Genomic DNA, 24,874 nt, shown 5'->3' on the forward strand with positions numbered 1-24,874 from the left:
ATAAGTCTAGGTCACATACATAGAGAGACAAAGGGCGCAAGAGTATTTTGAAAAATTGAAAAGCGGGTTGGCAGAAACCCTTAGATAGAGATTAGGTATATACACATGTGCCTCACTTGCACCAAACCAAACCATCCCATCCCAAAATGATTGAAGAATTTGAAATAATTTACCCATTCCATAGAGAGGATTGTGTGGCTATTAGTATTTAGCGGAGAGCTCTTCTTAACCGTTATAATCAACATTATTTTGGTAGCCTCTAACCCTCTATTGTCCACTATAGTCTATACTATTTAAAACATGAATTTTACTACAGCCTGAGCGTGCAGAAAACCCACCATCCGACTGCACACTCCTTTTTGGAAAACTAACCAACTTGCTTGCCAGATAAGGAAAGCAGTAGGAACGGGAGAGCTCCGCGCGCTTAACGGATGAACGCATGCCAAACGAGCGTAGCTCCTAATGAAGGCCCACTGGAAAACGTAGATTCACCATCCCATCTTCTTCTATCGTAAGCATTTTATAACTTTCACATAGGTAACATGTATTCCCCACCAGTTTGGATCTAGAAAATCTCATGCAACGTCTAGAAAACCACAGAACCCAAGATGATCAACAAAATCGCATACATCCAACATTGAGCAAGTGTTGAGGCAAAAGTATCAATAGTAACAGGTATTCGAAGTCTGATTAATGCATTTTCTATGTTTCTTCCTTTCATATCTCCACTCCAAGATTCTTCCTATTTCGATTCTTATTGGTTCCCTTCATATCTTTTGTTGGCCAAGCATTTAATTTTCATTTTGGATAATGAGCTAACTAAAACTGCTTTAGTAGCAAAACTAAATTGCTTGTAACTGTTGAAGAAAATGCTTTGTAGGGGTTGAAGTGTTGAGGCAAGTCCATGTACGGGAATTCATCTACAGGACCATGACCCTACAAACAAGAGGGAAGCCGTTAGGATGCATGATAGTGAATTTACTAGATTCTAGTTGAGAACGAAGCAAAAGCAATGCTTGACCGAAAATCTGAAAGAAACAATTGACCAACAGAATTGTGCATGTCATTGTTCATTTTCTTGATAAGGAGCCTTGTTAAGTAACCTTCCGACAGGAGAGCCCACTAGCTTTTAAGGTTATCTATGTGACTATGTAGTTGAAAAATGTGTTTCATCTGTTAGGCAAAATAGTGTTAAGAACGAAGCAATAATATGGTTATATATTAGGCAAAACAGTGTGGTTGATAAAGCAATAATATTGAGATAACCAGAAATGAAGGCCGATAGCTCAGGCATGAGGAGAAATGGGTGCACATAGTTCTAAAATTTAGGCGAGCAAGGTTAGCTATAAAGGCGAGATCATCGAGTGCCTATGTGGCCCTGCTTGGGGGAGGACTTGGATGGTGACACGGTGAGGAGCAAAACGCTATCCGGATCCAAGGTCGTGGGGCAGCCCGGACCACACAGCAACGCCGTGCAAGGCTACTCCTATAGCACGACATGAGGCTTGCACTCGAACCGTGCATCCACCTGGCCCAGCAGCTCATCAACAGTGCCTTAGACCTCCACGCTAACAACAGAGAGGCAGAGCACGGGGTGACTAAGTGGTGCCGGCTCAGGGGGCATGAAGTGGAAGGGCATCGCAGCCTTGTAGAAGAGGGAGATGTGGATGCACCACTCGATGGGGGCAGCCGTCAGAGCCATAGACGCGCACGACACTCCCGTCCTTGCCCGCCACCACGGCGGAGACGAAGGGCGAGGGGGTGTCCGCAAGCGCATGGCAGGGGAGAGAAAGGGAGGGAAAAAATGAGAGATAATGTAGAGGGGGCTTGTGATAAGGCTAGCGTCCAGAGGCTTCCATCAGCGCAGGTGCATTGGATCATCTGTTAACAGCGGATGGGTGTGTGTGCATGCATAGAAAAAATTACCACCGGGCTAAATGAAGTCATTATCACACGAGGTATTCTTTAACTAAGAGTCTATCATCTAAAGATACACAAATTAGTCTCTTTAAGCCCTATCCTCTAGTACAAAAGCATGGATTGGCATCATCATCGATGGCAGATCATTATCCTTACAACACTAAAAATGCTAAAGCCAGAACATAAAAATGCTAAACCAAAATGAAAAATTTGCTTGCTAATTTAGCATAAGTTGGATCTAAATGAAATATGTGGGCTCACGACAGTTGTGAGGATTAGGCATTGCACTGGTGTGATGAAGAAAGCTATGATCCATGGGCCCACCTCTGTTGTGATGAGTGAAAGGGGTAATAGTTTTAATAATGCCTCGAGCAATGATGGGAAAGCACCACGCAATGCAATGGCCCACATGCTCGCCATCACATTTGTTGATCCTTGGGTCTCTTTAGCAGTGGACAACATAGAGGGAAGCTCCATCTAAAGGCACCCATGGCCACCCCTAATCGCAATGGTTAGATGGTCTGTTCATATATGAATTTGTTCATATATTCAGCACATTCAAATTTAGTGTATGTTATTTGGCACATTATAACTAACGATGTAAACAAAAACAACATGGGTAATGGTCCCTATGCTTCAAGCCACAAAAAATGAAGGATCAGAATTAGTGGGACACTACTACTTGCTAGTTCTAAACCTAAGGAGCAACAGATTCAAGAGAACAGTACCCAAACACAAACAAGGGCATAGCAACTACGAGGTTGTGGACATTGGTGAGCCAAAACAATAAAATATGTAAGTTTAAAATGACATTGGTTCATGTGCCGTAAATTTTATAGAATGGTTAAATTAAATGTTAAGTGTTGAATAGTATGTTATCGCAACCATGATTATGGATCTGATATGCTCATGCATGCTAAACACTGGGACGGGCGATCAACATACAACTATAAGGCGGGAGATATTGCCAATATTCACAAGGTATTGACATACAAGTGGCTGACGCCACCAAAAGTTGAAACAAAATGGAGGGACAAGTTAAAGCTGGTGCTAGGTACATGTGCCTAAATATTTGAAATTTAGTCTGGTACGGAAGGCATTTATGTATGAAACAAAAGGCATTTCTGGTGTGCAGTGCGTGTATTTATTTATAGAAAAAAGTAACTTTGAATCTATATATTGCATGTAGGCCTAGAAGCATTGTTAGAAATAAGAGTGACAATAGATTGTTAGAAATAAAAGTGACAATGGATTGAACAAGCACTAACTATCATAATAAGATGGAGTCATGTGATAGTTCCTAAATCCAAAGCAGGTGGCTAAACATGAAACCGGCATTTGCTAATACCAAACTCAAAAAAACCATAAATGTAATACCAATATCAAAAGAACCACACAAATGCTCGACTGACAGTATAAAATTGGAAAACCGCTAAAGTATAAAAGGAAACTACTTAATTATTGCAGAAAAAATGCTAGATCTTATACTATAAAATGCTTTATTGTGGCTGAAAAAGGCTCAACTGATATCTCTCCTATTATATTTATGGCATACTAGCATATAAATCCTACTATTTCGTGGAGCTGTAAGCATATAATTAAGCCGACAATACTCTCTCAGGATTTGTCTAGATAATGAGTATTTGGACCCTGAATACATCCTAAAAATCCCTATGGTTGACTTCCCTCAGCAATATACCCCTCACTATTTGAAAACAGAAAGATTTTTTTAGTATTAAAGAATATGCCATTGAATCCCAAAACAGAGTACACGAAGCGATCTTACAAATGTAAATATGCTTTCACCCTGATTTGGTCATCAAATGATTCAACCAGAGTACAAGTTAAGCTATGTCAAATTGTTAATACAAACGCTAAGCACATTTCAAAATTATCTAGTTTCTAGCAACCCCAAGAAACATCGGTAAACTTCATGAAACATTGGCGGTGAGGTGACAGGATACCGATCTTCCTTCTACCTACCAACTTGATTGAACAGATATATTGTTTTCTCAAACATACGGCTGGTATTGGTTTGCTTACTGACATTCCCAGTGGATACTCACATAACAATTATGTTAATGCATTCACAGCACACTGACCTACTAGCTCATCATTCAATTATCTGCAGGAAGCTATGCGATTGCGTGAAGATGGTAAGTAGGTCGCCCTTGGTGAGGTCGAAGGGGTCACCGCCACCGAAGACATAGGTGGAGTCCTTTAACTTGGCATGCCATGACATGTCATCGTGGATGCCAAGGAGCATATCCTTCTGGTTGATCACCTGCGCCCGCTTCATCGGCGTTAGGGGACTCATCATTGCAATAGCAAAGCTTATTCACTATTACTACCTTGTTGTGATCCACAAAAGCTTTCATCAACGCCTCATATGCCTATGGAAAATGAGTAATACCCTCCACTTAGAGCAGCCAATTTTTTTTATCAAAACAGATAAGAACATGAAGCAAAATCAAGTTAACAACAAAAGATAATGATGATGATGATTCAAGGTTACTAACATTATATTAGCAAACACATTGTTGAGCTATTGTGGTAGGTCCACCAGGGAGCGGCTTACGTTGTCGGCATCCCCACCAAGTAGAAACCCTTTACTGAAGCAACTACAGGCAGAAGCTTCAACAACAACAACAACAATAAAGCCTTTTAGTCCCAAACAAGTTAGGGTAGGCTAGAGTTGAAACCCAACATGAGCCCCTAGTCACGGTTCAGGCACATCAATAACTGTTTTCCAAGCACTCCTAACCAAACAAAGATCTCTAGGTATATCCTAACCTTTCAAATCTCTTTTTATTGCCTCCCCCACATCAGCTTCGGTCTCCCTCTACCTCTCCTCACATTGATATCTCGACTTATCACTCCACAATGCATTGGTGCCTCTAAAGGTCTCCTTTGGACATGGTCAAACCACCTCAACCGATGTTGAACAAGCTTTTCTTCAATTGGTGCTACCCCTAGCTGGTCACATATATCATCGTTCTGAACTCAGTCCATCCTTATGTGACCACAAATCAAATGCAACATATGCATTTCTGTGACACTCAGTTGTTGGACATGTCATCTTTTTGTAGGCCAACATTCTGCTTCATACAACATAGCGGGTCTAATTGCCATTCTATAAAACTTGCCTTTGAGTTTTTGTGGTACCCTCTTGTCACAGAGAATTCCAGATGCTTGGCGCCACTTCATCCACCCTACTTTGATCCTATGGCAAACATCTACATCGATATCTCCATCCTTCTGTAGCATCGATCCTAGATAACGGAAGGTATCTTTCTTAGCCACCACTTGACCTAACAAATTCACCTCTCCCTCCTCATGTGCAGCATTGCCAAAGTCACATCTCATGTATTATGTTTTAGTTCGACTTACTCTAAAACCTTTGGACTCAAGGGTCTGCCGCCACAACTCTAGTTCCCTATTTACTCATGCCTAACTTTCATCAACTAGCACTACATCGTCTGCAAAAAGCATACACCAAGGGATATCCCCTTGAATGTCCCTTGTCACTTCATCCATTACCAATGCAAAGAGATATAGGCTCAAGGCTGGCCCTTGATGGAGTCATATTTTAATCGGAAAGTAGTCTGTGTTACCATCATTTGTTTAGACACTAGTCACGGCATTGTTGTACATGTCCTTGATGAGGGTATCATACTTTGTTGGGACTTTATGTTTGTCCAATGCCCACCACATAACATTCCTTGGTATTTTGTCATAAGCCTTCTCCAAGTCAATGAAAACCCATGTTTAGGTCCTTCTTCTGCTCCCTAAATCACTCCATAACTTGTTTTATTAAGAAAATTGCCTCTATGTTGACCTTCCGAGCATGAAACCGAATTGGTTCATAGATACCCGCATCGTTCCTCGTAGTTGATGCTCGATAACTCTCTCCCACAGCTTCACCGTGTGGCGCATCAACTTAATTCCCCTATAATTAGTGCAACTTTGGATGTCTCCCTTGTTCTAGTAGATTGATACCAATATGCTTCTTCTCCACTCCTTAGGCATCTTGTTCGATCGATAGATATTGTTGAACATCTTCGTTAGCCATACTATAGCTAAATCCCCGAGACATCTCCACACCTAGGTCAGAATACTATCAGGGCCCATCGCTTTACCCACTTTCATCCTTTTCAAAGCTTCTCTAACCTCCTGCTCTTGGATCCTACGCACACATCGCCTATTGGTGTCATCAAATGAGTCATCCAACCGATGAAAGGTTCTAATGTCTAGAGGGGGGTGAATAGCCTATTGAAAATTTCTACAACAACACTTAGCAAAGATGTTAGACAATTAAATGGCAAAGCGAGTGTTGCGCTAGCCTACTAAAAATGCAAGCCACCTACCATAATTCTAGTGACTACAATCTCTAAGCACACAAAGGCTAAGTCACTACACTAATTTAGTGTGCTCTCAAAGGCTAACTAAAGAGCCACACTAACCACTAGACCCGACACAAGCTTGCTCTCAAAGCTAATTACATTAAAGAGCGAAGCAACACTAGAAATGTAAATGCAAGGTAGCGGATGTGATGATTATACTACTGTGTCGAGGATAGAGCCAATCACAATACGATGGAGCCAATCAATCATAATCAATCAATGAATACCAAGAAAACCTCGGACAAGGTGGCACAAGATTTTTTACCGAGGTTCACTTGCTTGCCGACAAGCTAGTCCTTGTTCTAGCGATTCACCCACTTGGAGGTTGAAAGTGCATCTAGCCCTTTAGTGGGTTTTGGATGATTGAATGACAACATGATTAAAGGACTAACCCGTTTGCTAAGTGTGGACAGGTAATAGGTTATCTCACAGGTACTTAATGAAAGCCAAAATGATGTATTGTAGTATAAACAATCTAGTTCAAGCACAAGACAACAATGCAAATGGAATTCATGTGAAGGCTTATTTATTATGGGATTTCCATGTACTATGTGAAAGCAAGCTCGTGATTATTAGTTAATGAGACATGAGGGATTGCATATGGAATGGTCTCATATTTGAAGCTTGCTAAATTAAAATGAAAAAGATAACAATACATATGAATGGATGATTCAACACAAGATGTGAATTGATGGCTTGAGATGGTGAAGATAGCAAGGAAAGGCTTCGAGGTACTAAGCAAGGGTGAAGGGTAAGCGATGGCTTGGCGGCCGAAGAACCTAGCTAGGGTGAAGAAGAAAGTACTTGCATTTAGTTGAGGTACTAATCAAGCTAAGATGGTCATATTGATGTGAAGGATCAAATCTATAATGAAGTATTTGATGGAAGTGACTTGATACATTTGGGATTATTCAAATTTGATGAATAGAATCAAGTCACATGCTCAAGATGGCTATGCTCAAGTGAAAAGATCAACATCAACATGTTAGCACCCTTACTTGATGAAGATTGGAAGGGACGGCATCAATTCAAAAGAAATCAACTCAAGTGGTATAAATTCATTTTTCCTTTGATCTTGAGTTTAATAGGTATGTCGTACTATTAAGAGAGATGCATCATGTTGATAGATAATGTTTCATAAGTGCTCAAGCCAACCCATGTGAGTTTTGAGTATTTGAGCGACAAAAGAGCTAACTGATTTCTTGCTGGTCTGTCAATACCGGACGTGTCCGGTATTTGTCCAGCGGCTGTAAAATTGTTGTTCTCGGGTTAGTTCGTTGGGAGTTCCGACGTAGGTCGGGAGTTCCGACGGTCGGGAGTCCCGGCATGGGTTGGGAGTTCCGACGTCTCACACTTCAACTGACTTGGAGGGTTCACTGTCCTGGTCATATCGGACGTGTCCGGTATTCATACCGGACGTGTCCGGTATGGATGACCAGAGGCCAACGGCTAGTTTTCAAAAGTCTTGAGGGTCGGGAGTTCCAACGTAAGTTCGGAGTTCCGACGGTCGGGAGTTTTGGCCTGCGTTGGGAGTTCCAACACCTTACTAACTTCAACTCAGTTATATGGTTTTCAAAATTGCTGAGGGTCGGGAGTTTCGGCATTCATCGGGAGTTCCGACGCCTCACAACTTCACTGTAACTTAGTTACCGTTGGCGCAGTGTAAGTCATACCGGACGTGTCCGGTATTGCAACAACTATAAAATGGCTAGTTTTCCAAGGGGGCTATAAATACCCCCAAGCCTCCACCTTTGGAGACTGCTGATTCTGCTGAGATAGACACATGTTTTTTAGCCTTGCCAACTCTCCTAAACCCTCTCTTAGTGAGTGTGTGATCCAAATTGCAAAATCAATTTGTGGGTTAAGAGAGAATTTGAAAAAGAGAGCAAGCCACCACTTGAGCACTTGTGCATATTGTCAATCTCATGATTCGCATTTGTTACTCTTGGACTCTTTGGTCCTAGACGGCTAGGCGTCACCGGAGAGCAACCGAGAGATTATGGTTGCTTCGGAAAGTTTGTAACGGTCGATTTCACCGCCTCGGAATCATTTAGTGGAAGGAGGAAAAGGAGTTGGAAAAGACTCTGGCTAGAGTGACCTTCATGGTACCCTCTAGGGCTGACCTTTGCTGGGTCGCCCGCAGCCCCCTCAACGGAGAGTAGGACTCGAATGAGTCCGAACTTCGGTAAAACAAATATCGTGTCTCAATTTGTATTTCATTTGATATTTGTGTTGCTCTAGCTATTCTACAGGTTCTCTGTGTATATTACTATCTCTATAGGTTCCTGCAGTTTGGATTGAAGATAGAAATAAAAAGGAGCAAGTTCGAGGCTGTTCCACTGAAGTCGTGAATACCGGACACGTCCGGTATACATACCGGACACGTCCGGTATTAGCCCCTGCACCAAACTGAATTGTATTGTGTTCTAACTCTTTGGTTGCAGGCGTTTGGCTCCTAGATTCATTTAGTATCTTTTATATACTCTGTGGCTAACTTGTGAGGGGTGGTACTACTCTTTATTTGGAGTTTCCATTTTGGAAACTCCCTTTACTAATCGTTTCCGCTTTTAAAGGTGTTAATTTTCAGAAATGCCTATTCACCCCCCCTCTAGGCGGCATCCTAGGTCCTTTCAATTGGTATCAGAGCCAGGTTCTCACCTAAAGCTTCACCGCCGTGAGAAAAGGATGTCGACGCCTATCGAGTTGGAGCCGGTGCTTCTCCAAAATGATGGTTCAAACTTTCTACCTTGGTCAATTAATGTACTCAATGCTTTTAGGGATATTAGTCCTCTTGTTGAGCATATTGTGGATGCAAGCATACCTCTTCCTATAGTTGATTGGAGCAACTACAAAAATTTGTCAAAAGAGGAAGAGATATGCGTGCACCTCAATGCTCAAGCTATTAATGTCATTTTGAGTACATTAAGTGTAGAGGTTCAAGATGAGGCAATATTCAATGGACAACCACCTTCAGAGAGTGCTCATCTCATTTGGACTAGACTTTTTGATTTATATGGAAAATCCAAATGTGATGATGCACTTGAGATCGAGTCAATGGAAAGTATGTCCATTGTGTCTTAGGGCCTGTTTGGCATGACTCCAACTCTGGGTAGAGCTGCTCCACTCCAGAACTCCTGGTGGAGTCAGCTCTGGGTGGAGTTGGAGTTGTCTGATGGAGGTGTTTGGCTGGGAGGGTGTCCCCAGCTCCTGAAAAGAGGAGTTTAAGGGTAGATTGCCATTGTTGCCCCTGGTTCGATTTGAACTACTTCTCACAAATATGAAATGAAAGTATGCAGTGAAGTACTACTGTTGTACTATGCCAAGAAGATTTTAGAAGGCACACTTTCGTTTGACTGTCATCGATCTGTGGCAACTACCGTGAAAAATGAAGAGGGTAGCTGCTGCACTAGCTGATTGGTGAAAAGATCTGTGGCAACTACCGTGAAAGTACATGCACTAGCTGATTAGTGAAGCTGGCGGCCGATTCAGAGTGGCAGAGCAACATTGCATTGCATTTGCATTCGGATTTTCAGATTTCGATTCAAAATTGAACAGAACAAGGCAGTTCAGCAAATGGTTGCAATGATTGATCTGAGTACACATAGATCCAAAATAAGTTCATAGTTCCAAAATAAGGTCGTTACAATAATCATTGCACTAATTCCATGCTAGGGCGACGGATGTAGCCATATTATCACGAAATGTGTCCATAGTCACAAAGCTTGATTCCGAAGTTGATCCATCAGAGGCATGTTGAGACACGGCATACTTGTTGTACCTTTCCGGAATAGTAGGCATGAAGGTAGGATCTCTATCAAAATTAGCAAAGTCCACATCAACACTAGCATGTTCACGTATGAAATTGTGTAGGACCATGGTAGCAGCAACAATCTTCTTTTGTGTGGCCATTGAATAACCGGGCATCTTGTAAAGGATTTGCCATTTCATTTTTAATACTCCAAATGAGCGCTCAATAACATTACGAACAGATGAGTGTATACGGTTGAACTTCTCTTTTGGAGTATTTGGTTCCATACCTCGATGCCACTCGGGTAAGTGGTATCTTTCACCCTTGTATGGAGCTAGGTACCCCGGACGATTAGGATAGCCCGCATCTACAACATAGTACTTGCCTACACATATGTAAAACAAGATAAGTTTGTGCATACAAATATGAAAAAGAACGTAAGCAAAATATTTACCTTGAGGTGGATGTGGGAAGACATCTACATCTGCTTCCAATGCATGGTACAATACACTAGTGTCATGCAAAGAACCCGGTTGACCCGCAGCCACATACGTGAAGCGCATATCAAAATCACAAACGGCAAGCACATTTTGAGTTGCAATTCCAGTCTTACCAATATATCTCACTTGTTCTTCAGGTGATAAAAACACACGAACATGGGTTCCATCAAGTGCACCAATGCAATCCTTAAAATGTGGATATGCTCTCTTGTCATTCCTAATCCTCTTGTGCACATTGCGGAAATTAGGATCTGTTGGTCTCAAGAAATCTTGTGCCATGGCAACCACACAATCTAAAACTTCATGAAATTTTCTACTAATGGTTTCACCTGAGTGTTTGAACTTATTTTGTCCTCTTCTATTTGACTCACACCCACCACATGTGAATAGGAAAATGGCCAACATCTCATATGTATTAATGTGTTTCGATGGTTTTAATCCGTACCTCTCAACCAACACATCATGAAGATCATGAAAAATAACCTCATTCATCCGAAGCATTCGATGACACTCCCCTGGAGTGTTAACCGTCTCCATCAGCCATCCCATTCCACTTTGTTGTGAAAACATAAACCTCGGCGGTGCCTTGTCCATATACAATTCATGATAACTTTGTGCTAGTTTTGCACTGCTCTCAACCATTTTAAAAAAAAATTCCCCATCACTAGAATCATCAGACTCACTTGAAGACATCTGTGAACATTGACATAAATGAAATGTAAGATACAACTGCCATACAGAACTACACAAATATGAACTGCAAGAACTTGAAGACATCTGCCATACAGAAAATGAAAATGAACTACAACTGCCATACAGAAAAATGAACATTGACAAAAATGAAAATGAACTACAGAAAGCTTTTTACTTGTCATACAGAACTGCCATCAGAACTACACAAATATGAACTGCAAGAACTTGAAGACATCTGCCATACAGAAAATGAAAATGAACTACAACTGCCATACAGAAAAATGAACATTGACAAAAATGAAAATGAACTACAGAAAGCTTTTTACTTGTCATACAGAACTGCCATCAGAACTACACAAATATGAACTGCAAGAACTTGAAGACATCTGCCATACAGAAAATGAAAATGAACTACAACTGCCATACAGAAAAATGAACATTGACATAAATGAAAATGAACTACAGAAAGCTTTTTACTTGTCATACAGAACTGCCATCAGAACTACAACTGCCATACAGAAAAATAGACTGTAGCTAGAAAAAATAGAACTGCCATACAGAAAGTACAGAACTGTATATTTTTCTGTAGGATACAGAAAGTACAGAACTGCCATACAAAAAAATAGAATGTAGCTAGAACTGCCATACAGAAAAAATAGATTGTTTACTGCCATACAGAACTGCCATACAGAAAAGGTCATGAACCTAATCTACTTGTCATATTTATCATTGTACTTCCTCCTAAGCCAAGTGAACCTAATCTCATTAGTAGGCAAGGTCATGAACATCTCCCTTTGCTCCTTCTTCACAAACAGTTCAGTTGCAATGTAATGTTCATTGCTATCATAGCCGGCCCCACAAGCAATCACAACCTCCATCACTTCATCAATAGAGTATTTTCCATGTCTCTTCGAAACATATTCATTGGCTGAACTTGCCATACTGTTTACTGCTTCTTGAATTAGGAGTGCATTTCCAGACTTCGCCTTCTTGCCACTTTTTTCAACAGGCCTAGCCAATCTCTTGCCACTTGCAGGTGGAGGAGAAATACCAATATCCTCCTCTTGTGTTTCAGGACTGACATCATCATCTTGTGGATCAAAATTGGTTGCCTCCTCTTGTGTCTCATCAACATTTTCAACATTCACAACATGAGGAGACCAATGATCAATACCAATAGTAGTGATGTCAGCAAAACACTTGGCTAAGTCATCTTCATTCTCAAGGCCCTTCTTTTTGAACTTTCCACAACCCGGAATGTCCTGAAATAAGCAGAACAACACATATTATTATAAAGTATTACAAACAGATTTGCCATATGGAAAACAAATATAGCAAAAATCTTGAACCAACTTACAGCTCTAGCTTTTTTCCACCATTCATCATCCATAGCAATAGTCTTCTTTATAGGATCCCAACCAGTCCCTGTTTGCCTCAGCATTAGTTTCTTCCATGCCTTGAAATCTTCCTTCAACTTGTCCCATTTGTTCTTGATCTGAACCTTGGTAGCCACAATTCCAGTCCTTTCTTTAAACCCTTTCTCAACCTCAGCATAACCAAGTGCATTCAAGTGTGTGTTTGGCCGATTTCCTTTTTCAACTTGTTCGGCAAACAACATACACAGTACTCGAGTGTTCTCCGAGTTCCAATCAATTTCAGGCATCTATCGAACTCACAAATTTCATATTAGACTCTAATCTATCCAACAGGTGATGCCATGATGGGCAATAGAACTTTCACTTCAAACAATTTCATGACAGACAACCAACTTATGGTATATAAATGATGAAAAAACAGTTTGTGTGTAAACAAGAGAGTACTCCATTAGGTACAGATATCATTATAATGCAGTTAGGTAAATGCGTGATGGAAGGATGGAATTTCATCATTGCCAGAATGACACTTCCCAGTTCCCCTACTAGGTGAGGTGAACCGTGAACCACAGCATGTGTTTCAACTTTCAATTCCCCCAACAACCTAAATTTCATTCAAGTTTCAGAAACAATTCCATGGCTACCACTACCACTACCATTCAAGTTTCAGAAACAATTCCTAGGAGATTCGGAGACCTGGCTAGGCGTATCCATTCAAGTTTCAGAAACAAAGACTCTGATTTCCATGGCTACCACTACCAGCAAACAAAAAAGGCCGCAGCCACGGTCCCGGAGGGGAGGGGGAGGGGGCGCGGCCACGGTGAGAAGACAGAGCATCCCGAGCAGAACCAGTCCCGGACGGGAGGGGGAGGGGGCGCGGCCACGGTGAGAAGACAGAGCACCCCGAGCAGAACCAGTCCCGGACGGGAGGGGGAGGGGGCGCGGCCACGGTGAGAAGACGGAGGAGTTACCTTGGATCTGGATCGAGGTGGCCTCAGCGGGGGAGGTCCGGTAGCCACAGGCGGGGTGAGGGGGCGGTGGCAGCGGACGGGGTCGCCTAGTCGCGAGGAAGCCGCGCGTACGCTTGCTGGGGACGGCGGGGGGCTTCACGTCGCCCTCTTCTCCTTCTTCTCCGGCAGAGATGGAGGCGTCCTTCTTCCCCTTCTCCTCTAGGGTTAGGGTTGGGGATGGAGGAGACCTTCTTCTCTTCTCCACTAGGGAAAAGGTGGGGGATGGAGTAGAGGGGGAAGAGAGGCGGGGGAGGGGAGGGGAGGGGCGCCGGCCGGCGATGGCGTCGCTGGGCCGTGGCCGGCGGAGGGCGCAGTCGCCCAGCGCACGTCGCCCGGTTACGCGGATTCACGGAGAGAGAGAGGGAGGGAGGGGGAGTCGGTCGCACGCAGGTGTGGGAGGGCAGAGCGAATAGAAAGAAAAACGGTTCGAGTTGTGTAATCAGTGGCAATTGCGGGTAATTTCACCCTAACTCCACGTCTAGATCTATTTTGGCCAGTTCTAGAGTAGGAGAAGAGGTACTCCGAAACTCCACCTTCATTTGCACTACAGCTCCATGGAGTTGGCAGCTCCATGGAGTTTTGGAGTTGGGGTGTTTGGCTGGAAAATTAGCTAGAGTTGCTGAAGTTCAGCTCCAGAGCCATGCCAAACACCCCCTTAATACAGCGAAGAAGCCTCACAAGACCTCAAGAGCGCCGAGCCGAAGGAAGAAGTGCAAGAGGCACATGACCTGCTGTCAGCCTGCACATACCGGACGTGTCCGATATGCATACCGGACATGTCCGGTATGTCCGAGGCAGAAGAGCAGCAAGCAGCTGTTTGCAGCGATGCTCAAGCTCGGTGGCGACCAAGTGATGAGTCAATCTCAGTATCTCATGATACTCATCACTTGTGTCTCATGGCCAAGAAAAGCAAGAAGAAGAGTAACAAGAAAGATCAAGAAAAGGAGAAGGCTCAAGTGGATGATCAAGAAGAGAGTGATGTTGAAGTTGAAGACAACTATAACCTTGATCATCTCAACCATAAAGACAAGTTCATCATCATGAAGATAGTTGAAAAGAATGATGAGCTTGAAGAAGAGATAGAGAAGCAAGAGCAATCGCTTCAAAATCAAGAAAAGTTTCTCATCTCCAAATTGCAAGAGCTAAAGGCAATAAATGAGAGGTATGAAAAATTGTCAATTGAGCATGCTTTAGTTACTAACTCCTCTTCTAGTGTTTCACAACTAGAGAAGGAAAACTTCGAGCTCAAGGCAAGGCTAGATGAACTATCAAGCAAGTATACTATGGTACAAGCAAATTATGTTCATCTAAAGTGCTCTCATGAGAAAGTAGTAGAATCAAGCATCATGCTTGAGGTGGCTCATGAGGTTGTGATTACATCGGTAAAATTTTATCAACCTCTCACACATCCGCTCACTAGTACACCATCTCAATTAAATATTTCTTGTACTAATGAATGTGCTCCTCAAGCAAGCCAATCTTCGATTGAGCTAAATCTTATAGAAAACATAGAGCTCAAAGAAGAAGTGCAAAGATTAAAGAAAGATGTGATTCAGTTGAAGGGTAAGGAGAAAGCACAACCTTCTCAAGATAACTGTGATAACATGGTGAAGAAGCTTGAGAAGGGTTTAAACCTTGCTTCCTCCAAAGCCCAACAAAAGAATCACATCTCAAGCAAGGCCAACACAACCAAGAGCAAGAAACATGGAAAAAGGATGTGCTATGGTTGTGGATTGTATGGACATGAGTGGGCTATGTGTCCACACAAGAGTTGGGACGACAAGGTTGAAGCCGCCAATCAAAAGGCTTCTACCAAGGAGGCCAAGCAAATGAAGAGTAATGGACAAAGTGCTTGTCTCATGAGCAAGAAATTGGGGCATCCTACCAAGAAATGCCCAATGTACAAAGAGGCAAGAAAGGAAGCCCAAGTTGCAACTAGAAGATGCTATGGGTGCAATGAGATGGTCCACAAGGTTGATAGATGTCCATACAAGCAAAGCAAGCATAGAGCACACAAAGGCCGCATATGCTATGCTTGTAGAAGAAAGGGGCATCTAAGCTATGAATGCCCAAATGGTAAAACTCCTAAGCCGAACACATTTGTTTATAATGATATGCTTAGGAAGACCACAAATGGAGTTAGCGCTAGCAAGGTGATGTGTTCACCACAAACTAGTGCTAAAGCCATTTGGGTGCCTAAGCACTTGTTGACTAACTCAAAAGGACCCAACAAGAGTTGGGTACCAAAGTGTGCTTAGGTTAATGATGTAGGTACTTGGTGATGAGATGAAGGTCTCGGGGTGGTTGAGCAAGCAATTTGACAATATTCACTCAATCTATCAACCAATTCTTATCATAATCCCTTATATGGTTGACCCGAAGATAATTCAATGAACATATCATATATTTCATCCTCACCATTGGTAACAAGTACCTAAACCTTTTAGGATAGCCACCTTGTTCATTTCGTGTTCTATAGTTCACAAATAGGTACATTTGTGAAATAAAAAAGTGGCTAATTAGATTCAATTAAAAAGAATTCTACTTTGCCATATGATGCTTTTGATCGCTATCTTGTAGAGTAATTTATTTGTTGAGATGCTAGTATACAATAAATAATAAAGCTAAACAAAGAATCACAAGCAGCGAATTAATTATCTGCTCTGCACCTACCAGACGTGTTCGGTATGGTCAGGGACAGAAAGACAGTGCTTCTATTCTGAGTATTCCGGACGTGTCCGGTATACCTACCGGACGTGTCCGGTATTGTGGCATCCAGAACACAATTTCAATTACAACTGAGTCTTTGATCTGCATGTTTTCATATATCCTTAACTTACTCAGAATCTTGTGATTCATCAATTCCTAAGTGGTTTGTGAGTATGTCTCATCGAAATCTAAATTTGGCAAATTATTTGATTATGGTCAAAATGTAAAATTGGCTCCAAATTTCTTAATAGAATAAAAGTGCTTGTAGAAAGTCATTCAAATTACTTGAAGCACTTATTTAGGGGGAGCTAAATTTCTATTTTGCACCATTATGGACTAACAAATTTATCTAGCATTCTCTGCAGTTCTTTGGATGAAAATGTATCTAGCATGATTATTTGGCAATTGAAGTCAACATAAAGATCATCATGCTTTTTATCCTCTTAGTGGTATTCTTATGGGCTCAAGGCAAAGGTATGTGTTTACATACATACATTGTAAGTGCATCTAAGGCCCTTTATATGTTAGAATGTGCATTTGTGTGACATAGGAGAGATATTTTTCAAAACCCATAACTAGCATGTGTAGGTGGTGTGAATTTGAAAAACTATTTGAATCTTGGTCTTTGTGACCTAGCCTTGCCATGTGATGATTATAGCTCTCCTTGATTGTTTGATTGGCTAATCACACATGACATGGCTTTCTTAAGTCCACAGTCTACTATGTCTCACTCTCTCTCTCTCTCTCAAGTAAGCGAAATCTTGTATATGCCAAATATTTGGAAAAGAGAAAATCATTTTATGGCATTGGATAAGGAAAGTGATGATACTCGGTTTGGATCAAGATTATATACCTTTTGGACTAAGAAATAACAGAAAAGGGGATTGGAAGAGAGAAAACACATTTTGGAATAAATTGGGCCAGCCCGTGTATGCCGGACGTGTCCGGTATGAGCGGGACTATAAAAACAGAGCGTACCCTTTCGGCCCAGACAGACTCCTCTTCCAAACCAACCCGCCGACGCCCTTCTTCCCACCTAGGGCGACCGAGGATTTCACCAAGGAAAATGAGAGAAGGAGATCGCATTGGAGAAGGCTTGCATCAAGATTGAAGGCCCAGGGATTTGAATTTCTCATTGCCTTCTCATCTCTTCTCTCAAGGTACCCTAATCACGAACCTCGTCCAATCTACATGGTCAATACATGATTTTGAAATTTCTTCGGTCAATATGCTACATTGGTGATGTAGAAGCAATGCTCAAAGTTTGGTATTAATTCGTGTTGGTTTGAATCAAGGAACCCTGATTGGGGTTGCTGGTCGCCCATACCATGTCCGGTATGCTACCGGACGTGTTCGGTATGGCCCAACAGAGCAGGCTCTCTGCTTCCTTTGATTCAATCCTATCCTAGAATTGTATATTAGGCATAGTTTCTTCTGTATCTACGTTTTGCAAACCTTGTGACAATGGTGTGTCGAGGTGATTGTAAAACCTTGGATAAAAGAATCTATGTCTAATTATAATTCAAGAATAAGCTATGGGCATGTATCTAAAATTCTATGAAAATCTTTGGATACAGGACAGCAGCCATGAGTGGACGACAGGAGCCGAGGTCCAAGCACAGGCATGATCCAGCACTTGAGAAGTACAAGAAGGCGAGACAGGAGATGCATCCTGGATTCAAGCCAACCAGCAGGAGGTCCACCAGGGTTGCCTCTAGTGCAGCAGCTCAGTATGCAGAGGGGTCCAGGAGCTCTTCTTCTGACACAGACACTGATGAGTTCAGAGTGGAGTCTAGAGAAGAAAGAAAGAGGAAGAGCACTGATAGAGGATCAGATGGTGACAGCTCAGATGAGGAGCGGGAGATTGAGGAGGAGGAGTCAGTTCCTCCAGCTCAGCACCAGCCTGGTCAGGGGATGCATTATGGTCTCTTTGAGACACGTCTGCCAAATGTGCCCTCCTATGTTCCCAGAGTTGACTATAGGGGAAAGGGTATGACCAGGAGAGCTAGAGATGAGCGAATGGTTGATCCGAGGAGCTTACCTAAGGTTTAGTACGATCATCGCTTCTAGACAGCTTTTCACCTGAACTTCTACTCCAGTGTGATTCTCACCAGGAACCCAGTGATTGCCAGGTCTCAGTGGATTGACTAGCAATATATTAGAGAGTTGCAGAAGGCCTCAGTTGATCATGCCATTACCATCTGCCAGAGCACAGGAGTTTATGAGATCATGGAGTTCCAGCATGACTGGAACACAGAGGTAGTAGCTCAGTTCTATGCTACTCTGTTCGTTGAGGAGGATGAGAGGCGGATGCACTGGATGCTTGAGGACCAGTGGTACAGTGTTGACTATGATGTTTTTGCCGCCCACCTTGGCTTCTCAGAGGATGATCTCTAGAGGGACAGGATCTACACCGAGCAGGTGTTACCTCCTGAGCAGCTCGCATATATGTATCCTCCTGGTGGTGAGAGAGGAGCTATGGGGAAGGTTCTAGGTCTTCACCCTACCTACAGATACCTGGACAGGATGTTTAGGAAGACTATTGACTGCAAGGGTGGAGACAAGGGCAACATTGCTGATTACTCCAGGAACCTACTCCACAGGATGGCACCTGATGCTCGGCCCTTCAGCGTGTTTGACTTTATTTGGTCCGAGATCAGAAGTGTTGGAGAGAGGCCCCTCAAGGGCTGTGGTTTTGCTCCTTATATCATGCATATGATTGAGCAGGTGATAGGGCACACATTCGAGTATGATAAGATTCACAAGGCCCTGAAGATTGTTGCAGATCTACCTGAGACAGGGTTACCTCCAGCAGGACCAGGAGGAGCAGCAGCAGCACCAGAGGCAGATGCACCTAAGAGTGGTGCACCAGCAGGAGCTTCACCTTCACCACGTGCTCCTTCATGTTCTACTTCACGCCGTGGCAGTCCTCCCTCGCCTATCCGCAGGCTTTTCAGCTCCATATTTGGGATGTGTCGAGACATCTAGCCCAGGCAGCAGAAGGAGAGGGAGGCTAGGAGGAAGGATACTCGAACCTTGAAGCAAATTGCTTCTAGGCTTGAGCTTGATCCTCCTAGGTCTCCACTATCAGATGAGGCAGCTAGTGAGCAGGAGACTGAGGAGTAGTAGCAGGCCAGATATGATAGAGAGTATGCTGAGTTCCTTCAGAGACAGCAGCAGCAGGCACCTGAGCACCCTGACACTCTACCACTTCAGGCTCATGTGCCTACTCACTCTTAGCCACGTCCCAGCACTGCAGACGACTATGCTATAGATTGGTGGAGTGACCTGACAGGTGGTGGTGGCTACTACGGGTCTGGTGGCTATGACCCGTCTGGTGTGGGTGGTTCTCGTCCAACTGGCGTTGCACGCTCAAATGACGAGGATGCTGGTCGAGATGATGATGATGATGATGATGATGAGTGATCTTAGCTTTCCATGACAGCTTGTAGCCCCTTTGTCCTTAGTATGTCTTTGTTGGACCTTTGTGGTGATAGATGACAAAGGGGGAGAGAGACTGATTAAAGCTTTAGGATAGTTTCATTTGCTTATCTTTGTACCTGAAGATATGTATTGCAGGCTGTAGTCTTTGCTTATCTTTGTACCTGAAGATATGTACTGCAGGTTGTAGTGTTTTCATTTCTTGAGCTTCATTGATGTATCTTGAGTTTGAGACAGTTTGTATCATGTGAGAGATTAGATTCACTTTTGCTTTATCTATGTATCTCTTGAGACATGATCTTTATCTATATATCAGTGGTTTCTGGACTTGAGAAAATTTGTAATGAGTGCTGTGTGTGAATTACATGTGTCATATTTATTTTCATAAGGACTATGCATGCTAGAATGAAAATATTTGATATGATGCCTTTATATTTATTCTTGTGTGATATATCTTGTCATATGCATCACGGTTTCTCTTTGTCACACACACATGCACCCCACGGATGCAATGATTTAGGGGGAGTCTCCTATATGTTTTAGTATGTGCAATTGACATTTGAGGTCATTTTGTGAATTCTAATTATAAGCACATATTAAGGGGGAGCCTCTCATAAATCATTGAACCCAAAAGTTTAAATGTTTATATCATTTTATAAGCTTTAATCAAGTTGTCATCAATCACCAAAAAGGGGGAGATTGAAAGTGCATCTAGCCCTTTAGTGGGTTTTGGATGATTGAATGACAACGTGATTAAAGGACTAACCCGTTTGCTAAATGTGGACAGGTAATAGGTTATCTCACAAGTACTTAATGAAAGCCAAAATGATGTATTGTAGTATAAACAATCTAGTTCAAGCATAAGACAACAATGCAAATGGAATTCATGTGAAGGCTTATTTATTGTGGGATTTCCATGTACTATGTGAAAGCAAGCTCGTGATTATTAGTTAATGAGACATGAGGGATTGCATATGAAATGGTCTCATATTTGAAGCTTGCTAAATTAAAATGAAAAAGATAACAATATATATGAATGGATGATTCAACACAAGATGTGACTTGATGGCTTGAGATGGTGAAGATAGCAAGGAAAGGCTTCGAGGTACTAAGCAAGGGTGAAGGGCAAGCGATGGCTTGGCGGCCGAAGAACCTAGCTAGGGTGAAGAAGAAAGTACTTGCATTTAGTTGAGGTACTAATCAAGCTAAGATGGTCATATTGATGTGAAGGATCAAATCTATAATGAAGTATTTGATGGAAGTGCCTTGATACATTTGTGATTATTCAAATTTGATGAATGGAATCAAGTCACATGCTCAAGATGGCTATGCTCAAGTGAAAAGATCAACATCAACATGTTAGCACCCTTACTTGATGAAGATTGGAAGGGACGGCATCAATTCAAAAGAAATCAACTCAAGTGATATAAATTCATTTTTCCTTTGATCTTGAGTTTAATAGGTATGCCGTACTATTAAGAGGGATGCATCATATTGATAGATAATGTTTCATAAGTGCTCAAGCCAACCCATGTGAGTTTTGAGTATTTGAGCGACAAAAGAGCTAACTGATTTCTTGTTGGTCTGTCAATACTGGATGTGTCCGGTATTTGTCCAGCGGCTGTAAAATTGTTGTTCTCGGGTTGGTTCGTCGGGAGGTCCGACGTAGGTCGGGAGTTTCGACGGTCGGGAGTCCCGGCATGGGTCGGGAGTTCTGACGTCTTGCACTTCAACTGACTTGGAGGGTTCACTGTCCTAGTCATACCAGACGTGTCCGGTATTCATACCGAACGTGTCTGGTATGGATGACCAGAGGCCAACGGCTAGTTTTCAAAAGTCTTGAGGGTCGGGAGTTCCGGCCTGCGTCGGGAGTTCCGACACCTCACTAACTTCAACTCAGTTACATGGTTTTCAAAATTGCTGAGGGTCGGGAGTTCCGGCATTCATCGGGAGTTCCGACACCTCACAACTTCACTGTAACTTAGTTACCGTTGGCGCAGTGTAAGTCATACCGGACGTGTCCGGTATTGCAACGGCTATAACACGGCTAGTTTTTCAAGGGGGCTATAAATACCCCCAAGCCTCCACCTTTGGAGGCTGCTGATTCTGCTGAGATAGACACACGTTTTTGGGCCTTGCCAACTCTCCTAAACCCTCTCTTAGTGAGTGTGTGATCCAAATTGCAAAATCAATTTGTGGGTTAAGAGAGAATTTGAAAAAGAGAGCAAGCCACCACTTGAGCACTTGTGCATATTGTCAATCTCATGATTCGCATTTGTTACTCTTGGACTCTTCGGTCCTAGACGGCTAGGCGTCGCCGGAGAGCAACCGAGAGATTGTGGTTGCTTCGAAAAGTTTGTAACGGTCGATTTCACCGCCTCAGAATCATTTAGTGGAAGGAGGAAAAGGAGTTGGAAAAGACTCCGGCTAGAGTGACTTTCGTGGTACCCTCTAGGGCTGACCTTCGCTGCGTCGCCCGCAGCCCCCTCAACGGAGAGTAGGACTCGAACGAGTCCAAACTTTGGTAAAACAAATATCGTGTCTCAATTCGTATTTCATTTGATATTTGTGTTGCTCTAGCTATTCTGCAGGTTCTCTGTGTATATTACTATCTCTAATAGGTTCCTGCAGTTTGGATTGAAGATAGAAATCAAAAGGAGCAAGTTCGGGGCTGTTCCACTGAAGTCGTGAATACCGGACACGTCCGGTATTAGCCCCTGCGCCAAACTGAATTGTATTGTGTTCTAACTCTTTGGTTGCAGGCGTTTGGCTCCTAGATTCATTTAGTATCTTTTATATACTCTGTGGCTAACTTGTGAGGGGTGGTACTACTCTTTATTTGGAGTCCCTTTACTAATCGTTTCCGCTTTTAAAGGTGTTAATTTTTAGAAACGCCTATTCACCCCCCCTCTAGGCGGCATCCTAGGTCCTTTCAGAGGTTCACGCACTAATTGGCGTCACCTAGTGGCACTAGATGATCGAGTTGTCTAATAAGAGCTCCCCTCTTAATAGTACGACCATCTATCCTAAATGTGATCACACTCGCTTAGTGTCTCGATCACTAAACCAAAAAGCTCCTATTAAGTTTCACATTTGCCTTGAGCTTTTTATTTTTCTCTTTCTTCTTTTCCAAGTCCAAGCACTTGATCATCATGGTACCACACCATCATCATGATCTTCATTTGCTCCACCACTTGGAATTGTGCTACATGTCTCATGATCACTAGAGCAAATAGGTTAGCACATAGGGTTTCATCAATTCACCAAAACCAAACTAGAGCTTTCAACCGAACGGTGGAGTTCTCGTTTTCCTTATTGAACAGCTACAGGCGAAGCTTCCTGTTGCAAAAAAATGCGAACCTTCGCCTGTGCACAAATGAACTCCCTTCATAAAGCATATGCTAATACCCACATGCTTAAGTTGGTTATTAAGTTGGTTATTGCAGGGTTGCAACTCTAAAGCCCCAATCAAATTTCTTAGCTCCACACATGAATACATGATGCAAACGAATTCCATTTTTGCAAGTGCATTCAAGTGTGTGCATGAGAGCTCACCTCGATTTTGAAGTAATCACCTTCGTAAGCAGCGCCACTCGCCTCCTTCCTCCTAATAACTGCATAAATGAAGCAAACGCCTCGTGTCAGATTAAGAAACCACAAGCTAAATGTGAACAGAACGCTTCATCGAGTAAGTGAGGAATGTTACAATCGACGGGCGAAGTTAGGTGGGCCAAGGAGTAGTAGTAGAACTCCACCAGGAGGCTGGCTGCCATGTCGTGCACCTCCGATATTGGCGGCGCGCCCTCGTCGCTACTACCGCTGACATGGGCCCCGGTCGAGGCGGGCGCGGGTGGGGAGGACGATGTCGTGGGGCGGCCTTGCTTGGATGACTTGTGCTTGTTGGCGCCGTCCCGAGGCTTGGGGAACGTGGTGGTACAGGCGACGATGTCGAGCAGCGGTGGTGGTGGGCAAGCAGTCGAGCAGCCGGTGGATGTGCGCCACCGCCTGCTTGCCCACCACCACCGCCGCTCGAGCATAATCACGAGGCTTAGCAGCGACGGATTAGGAGACGAATCCTCGCGATTCCCCGTCTCGTCAGCAAATCCACGCCCAATTCCTCCGTCCCCGTGAGCCCACGACACCAGCGTCCAGCGAATTGAATGGGTCCTCGCCCCTCCCTCGCCGACTGCTGATTGATTCGCTTCGATTTGAAACCCTAGACGTCGGAGCCCGCTTGATTCGCCACGGGATTTGGTACGGGAAGACGGGGAGACAGAAACGGAAGAGACGAGAGAGAATGCGAGTCGAGGCCTTGTTTAGATACCCTCAAAATTAAGTTTTTTCACTCTCTCTCCATCACATCAATTTTTAGCCGTTTGCATGGAGCATTAAATGTAGGTAAAAAAAATAACTAATTGCACAGTTTAGTTGGAAATCATGAGATGAATCTTTTAAACTTAGTTGGTCCACGATTGGACAATATTTACCAAATAAGACGAAAGTGCTACTATTCATCGGTTTGAAATTTTTTTCAATCTAAACGAGGCCCGAGAGTTGGGTAGTCCGGTAAAAAATGCGTTCACACCTATGAGTCCTACTCTGTGTCTTGTGTCTGACATGTTTTCCTCCGGATCGGATCATGTGATCAAATTGGACGGCGCGGACGGTGTTCGGGCGACAGCGCTAACGCGCGCTCGTAAAGTAGTATTTAAGTCAAAACATTGTTCCTAATAATAGAAAGAAGGCGTGAAAATGCTGCCATAAAAAAACTGATTGTTGCCGTAACAAGAATATAGTTTTTGTTGAATTTACCGTGGAGCGGTGGGTATTAACTAAAATCAAACCGGTCAAGAAACTTTCACATTGGAGCTCTTAGTAAAGATCCAGTATCTTATTATTTTTAACATTTATTATTCACCAATTTATGGTAATTTCATTTAAACTTTGTTCAACATTTTCCAGTCAAAAAATTCTATCCAATTTTACCCTAGAAATCTGGTTATTGCGGTGAGGCGGTGACCGGGAAAGAAAACGTTTTTTTTGTGTGTGTGTGGAAGTGGAAAGAAAACGTTTTTTT

At 42.9% G+C, this 24,874-nt stretch overlaps 3 protein-coding genes across 3 annotated transcripts; all 3 read right to left on the reverse strand.

Moving 5' to 3' along the window:
* Window positions 1-609: 609 nt before the first annotated feature.
* On the reverse strand, window positions 610-23,973 carry LOC136502679 (protein REDUCED CHLOROPLAST COVERAGE 1-like). The gene is made up of 3 exons (XM_066497919.1): window positions 23,504-23,973; window positions 23,353-23,411; window positions 610-936 (listed from the first exon to the last, which is right to left on the reverse strand). The coding sequence occupies exons 1-3, from the start codon at window positions 23,832-23,834 to the stop codon at window positions 820-822; spliced, it is 507 nt and encodes a 168-aa protein (XP_066354016.1). The 5' UTR covers window positions 23,835-23,973; the 3' UTR covers window positions 610-819.
* LOC136505821 (uncharacterized) lies at window positions 9,407-11,313 on the reverse strand. Its single transcript, XM_066500962.1, has 2 exons — window positions 10,526-11,313; window positions 9,407-10,456 (listed from the first exon to the last, which is right to left on the reverse strand). The coding sequence occupies exons 1-2, from the start codon at window positions 11,262-11,264 to the stop codon at window positions 9,981-9,983; spliced, it is 1,215 nt and encodes a 404-aa protein (XP_066357059.1). The 5' UTR covers window positions 11,265-11,313; the 3' UTR covers window positions 9,407-9,980.
* Window positions 11,975-13,891, reverse strand: LOC136505822 (L10-interacting MYB domain-containing protein-like). Its single transcript, XM_066500963.1, has 2 exons — window positions 12,622-13,891; window positions 11,975-12,526 (listed from the first exon to the last, which is right to left on the reverse strand). Exons 1-2 carry the CDS (start codon window positions 12,925-12,927, stop codon window positions 11,975-11,977), a joined length of 858 nt encoding a protein of 285 aa, XP_066357060.1. The 5' UTR covers window positions 12,928-13,891.
* Window positions 23,974-24,874: the final 901 nt, after the last annotated feature.

This window comes from Miscanthus floridulus, chromosome 14 (genome assembly GCF_019320115.1).
Source record: "Miscanthus floridulus cultivar M001 chromosome 14, ASM1932011v1, whole genome shotgun sequence".
Lineage (NCBI taxonomy): Eukaryota > Viridiplantae > Streptophyta > Magnoliopsida > Poales > Poaceae > Miscanthus > Miscanthus floridulus.

What these genes read in the sequence shown, in the direction of transcription:
- LOC136505821 (XM_066500962.1), bottom strand. Translation starts at nt 11,264, where the DNA reads ATGTCTTCAAGTGAGTCTGATGATTCTAGTGATGGGGAATTTTTTTTT. An exon ending in CTTCCCACATCCACCTCAAG is followed by an intron (nt 10,457 to 10,525) that starts GTAAATATTTTG and finishes ACATATGTGTAG; the next exon opens with GCAAGTACTATGTTGTAGAT.
- LOC136505822 (XM_066500963.1), bottom strand. Translation starts at nt 12,927, where the DNA reads ATGCCTGAAATTGATTGGAACTCGGAGAACACTCGAGTACTGTGTATG. An exon ending in GGTGGAAAAAAGCTAGAGCT is followed by an intron (nt 12,527 to 12,621) that starts GTAAGTTGGTTC and finishes TGCTTATTTCAG; the next exon opens with GACATTCCGGGTTGTGGAAA.
- LOC136502679 (XM_066497919.1), bottom strand. Translation starts at nt 23,834, where the DNA reads ATGCTCGAGCGGCGGTGGTGGTGGGCAAGCAGGCGGTGGCGCACATCC. An exon ending in CCTAACTTCGCCCGTCGATT is followed by an intron (nt 23,412 to 23,503) that starts GTAACATTCCTC and finishes TCATTTATGCAG; the next exon opens with TTATTAGGAGGAAGGAGGCG. An exon ending in GTGATTACTTCAAAATCGAG is followed by an intron (nt 937 to 23,352) that starts GTGAGCTCTCAT and finishes TCTTGTTTGTAG; the next exon opens with GGTCATGGTCCTGTAGATGA.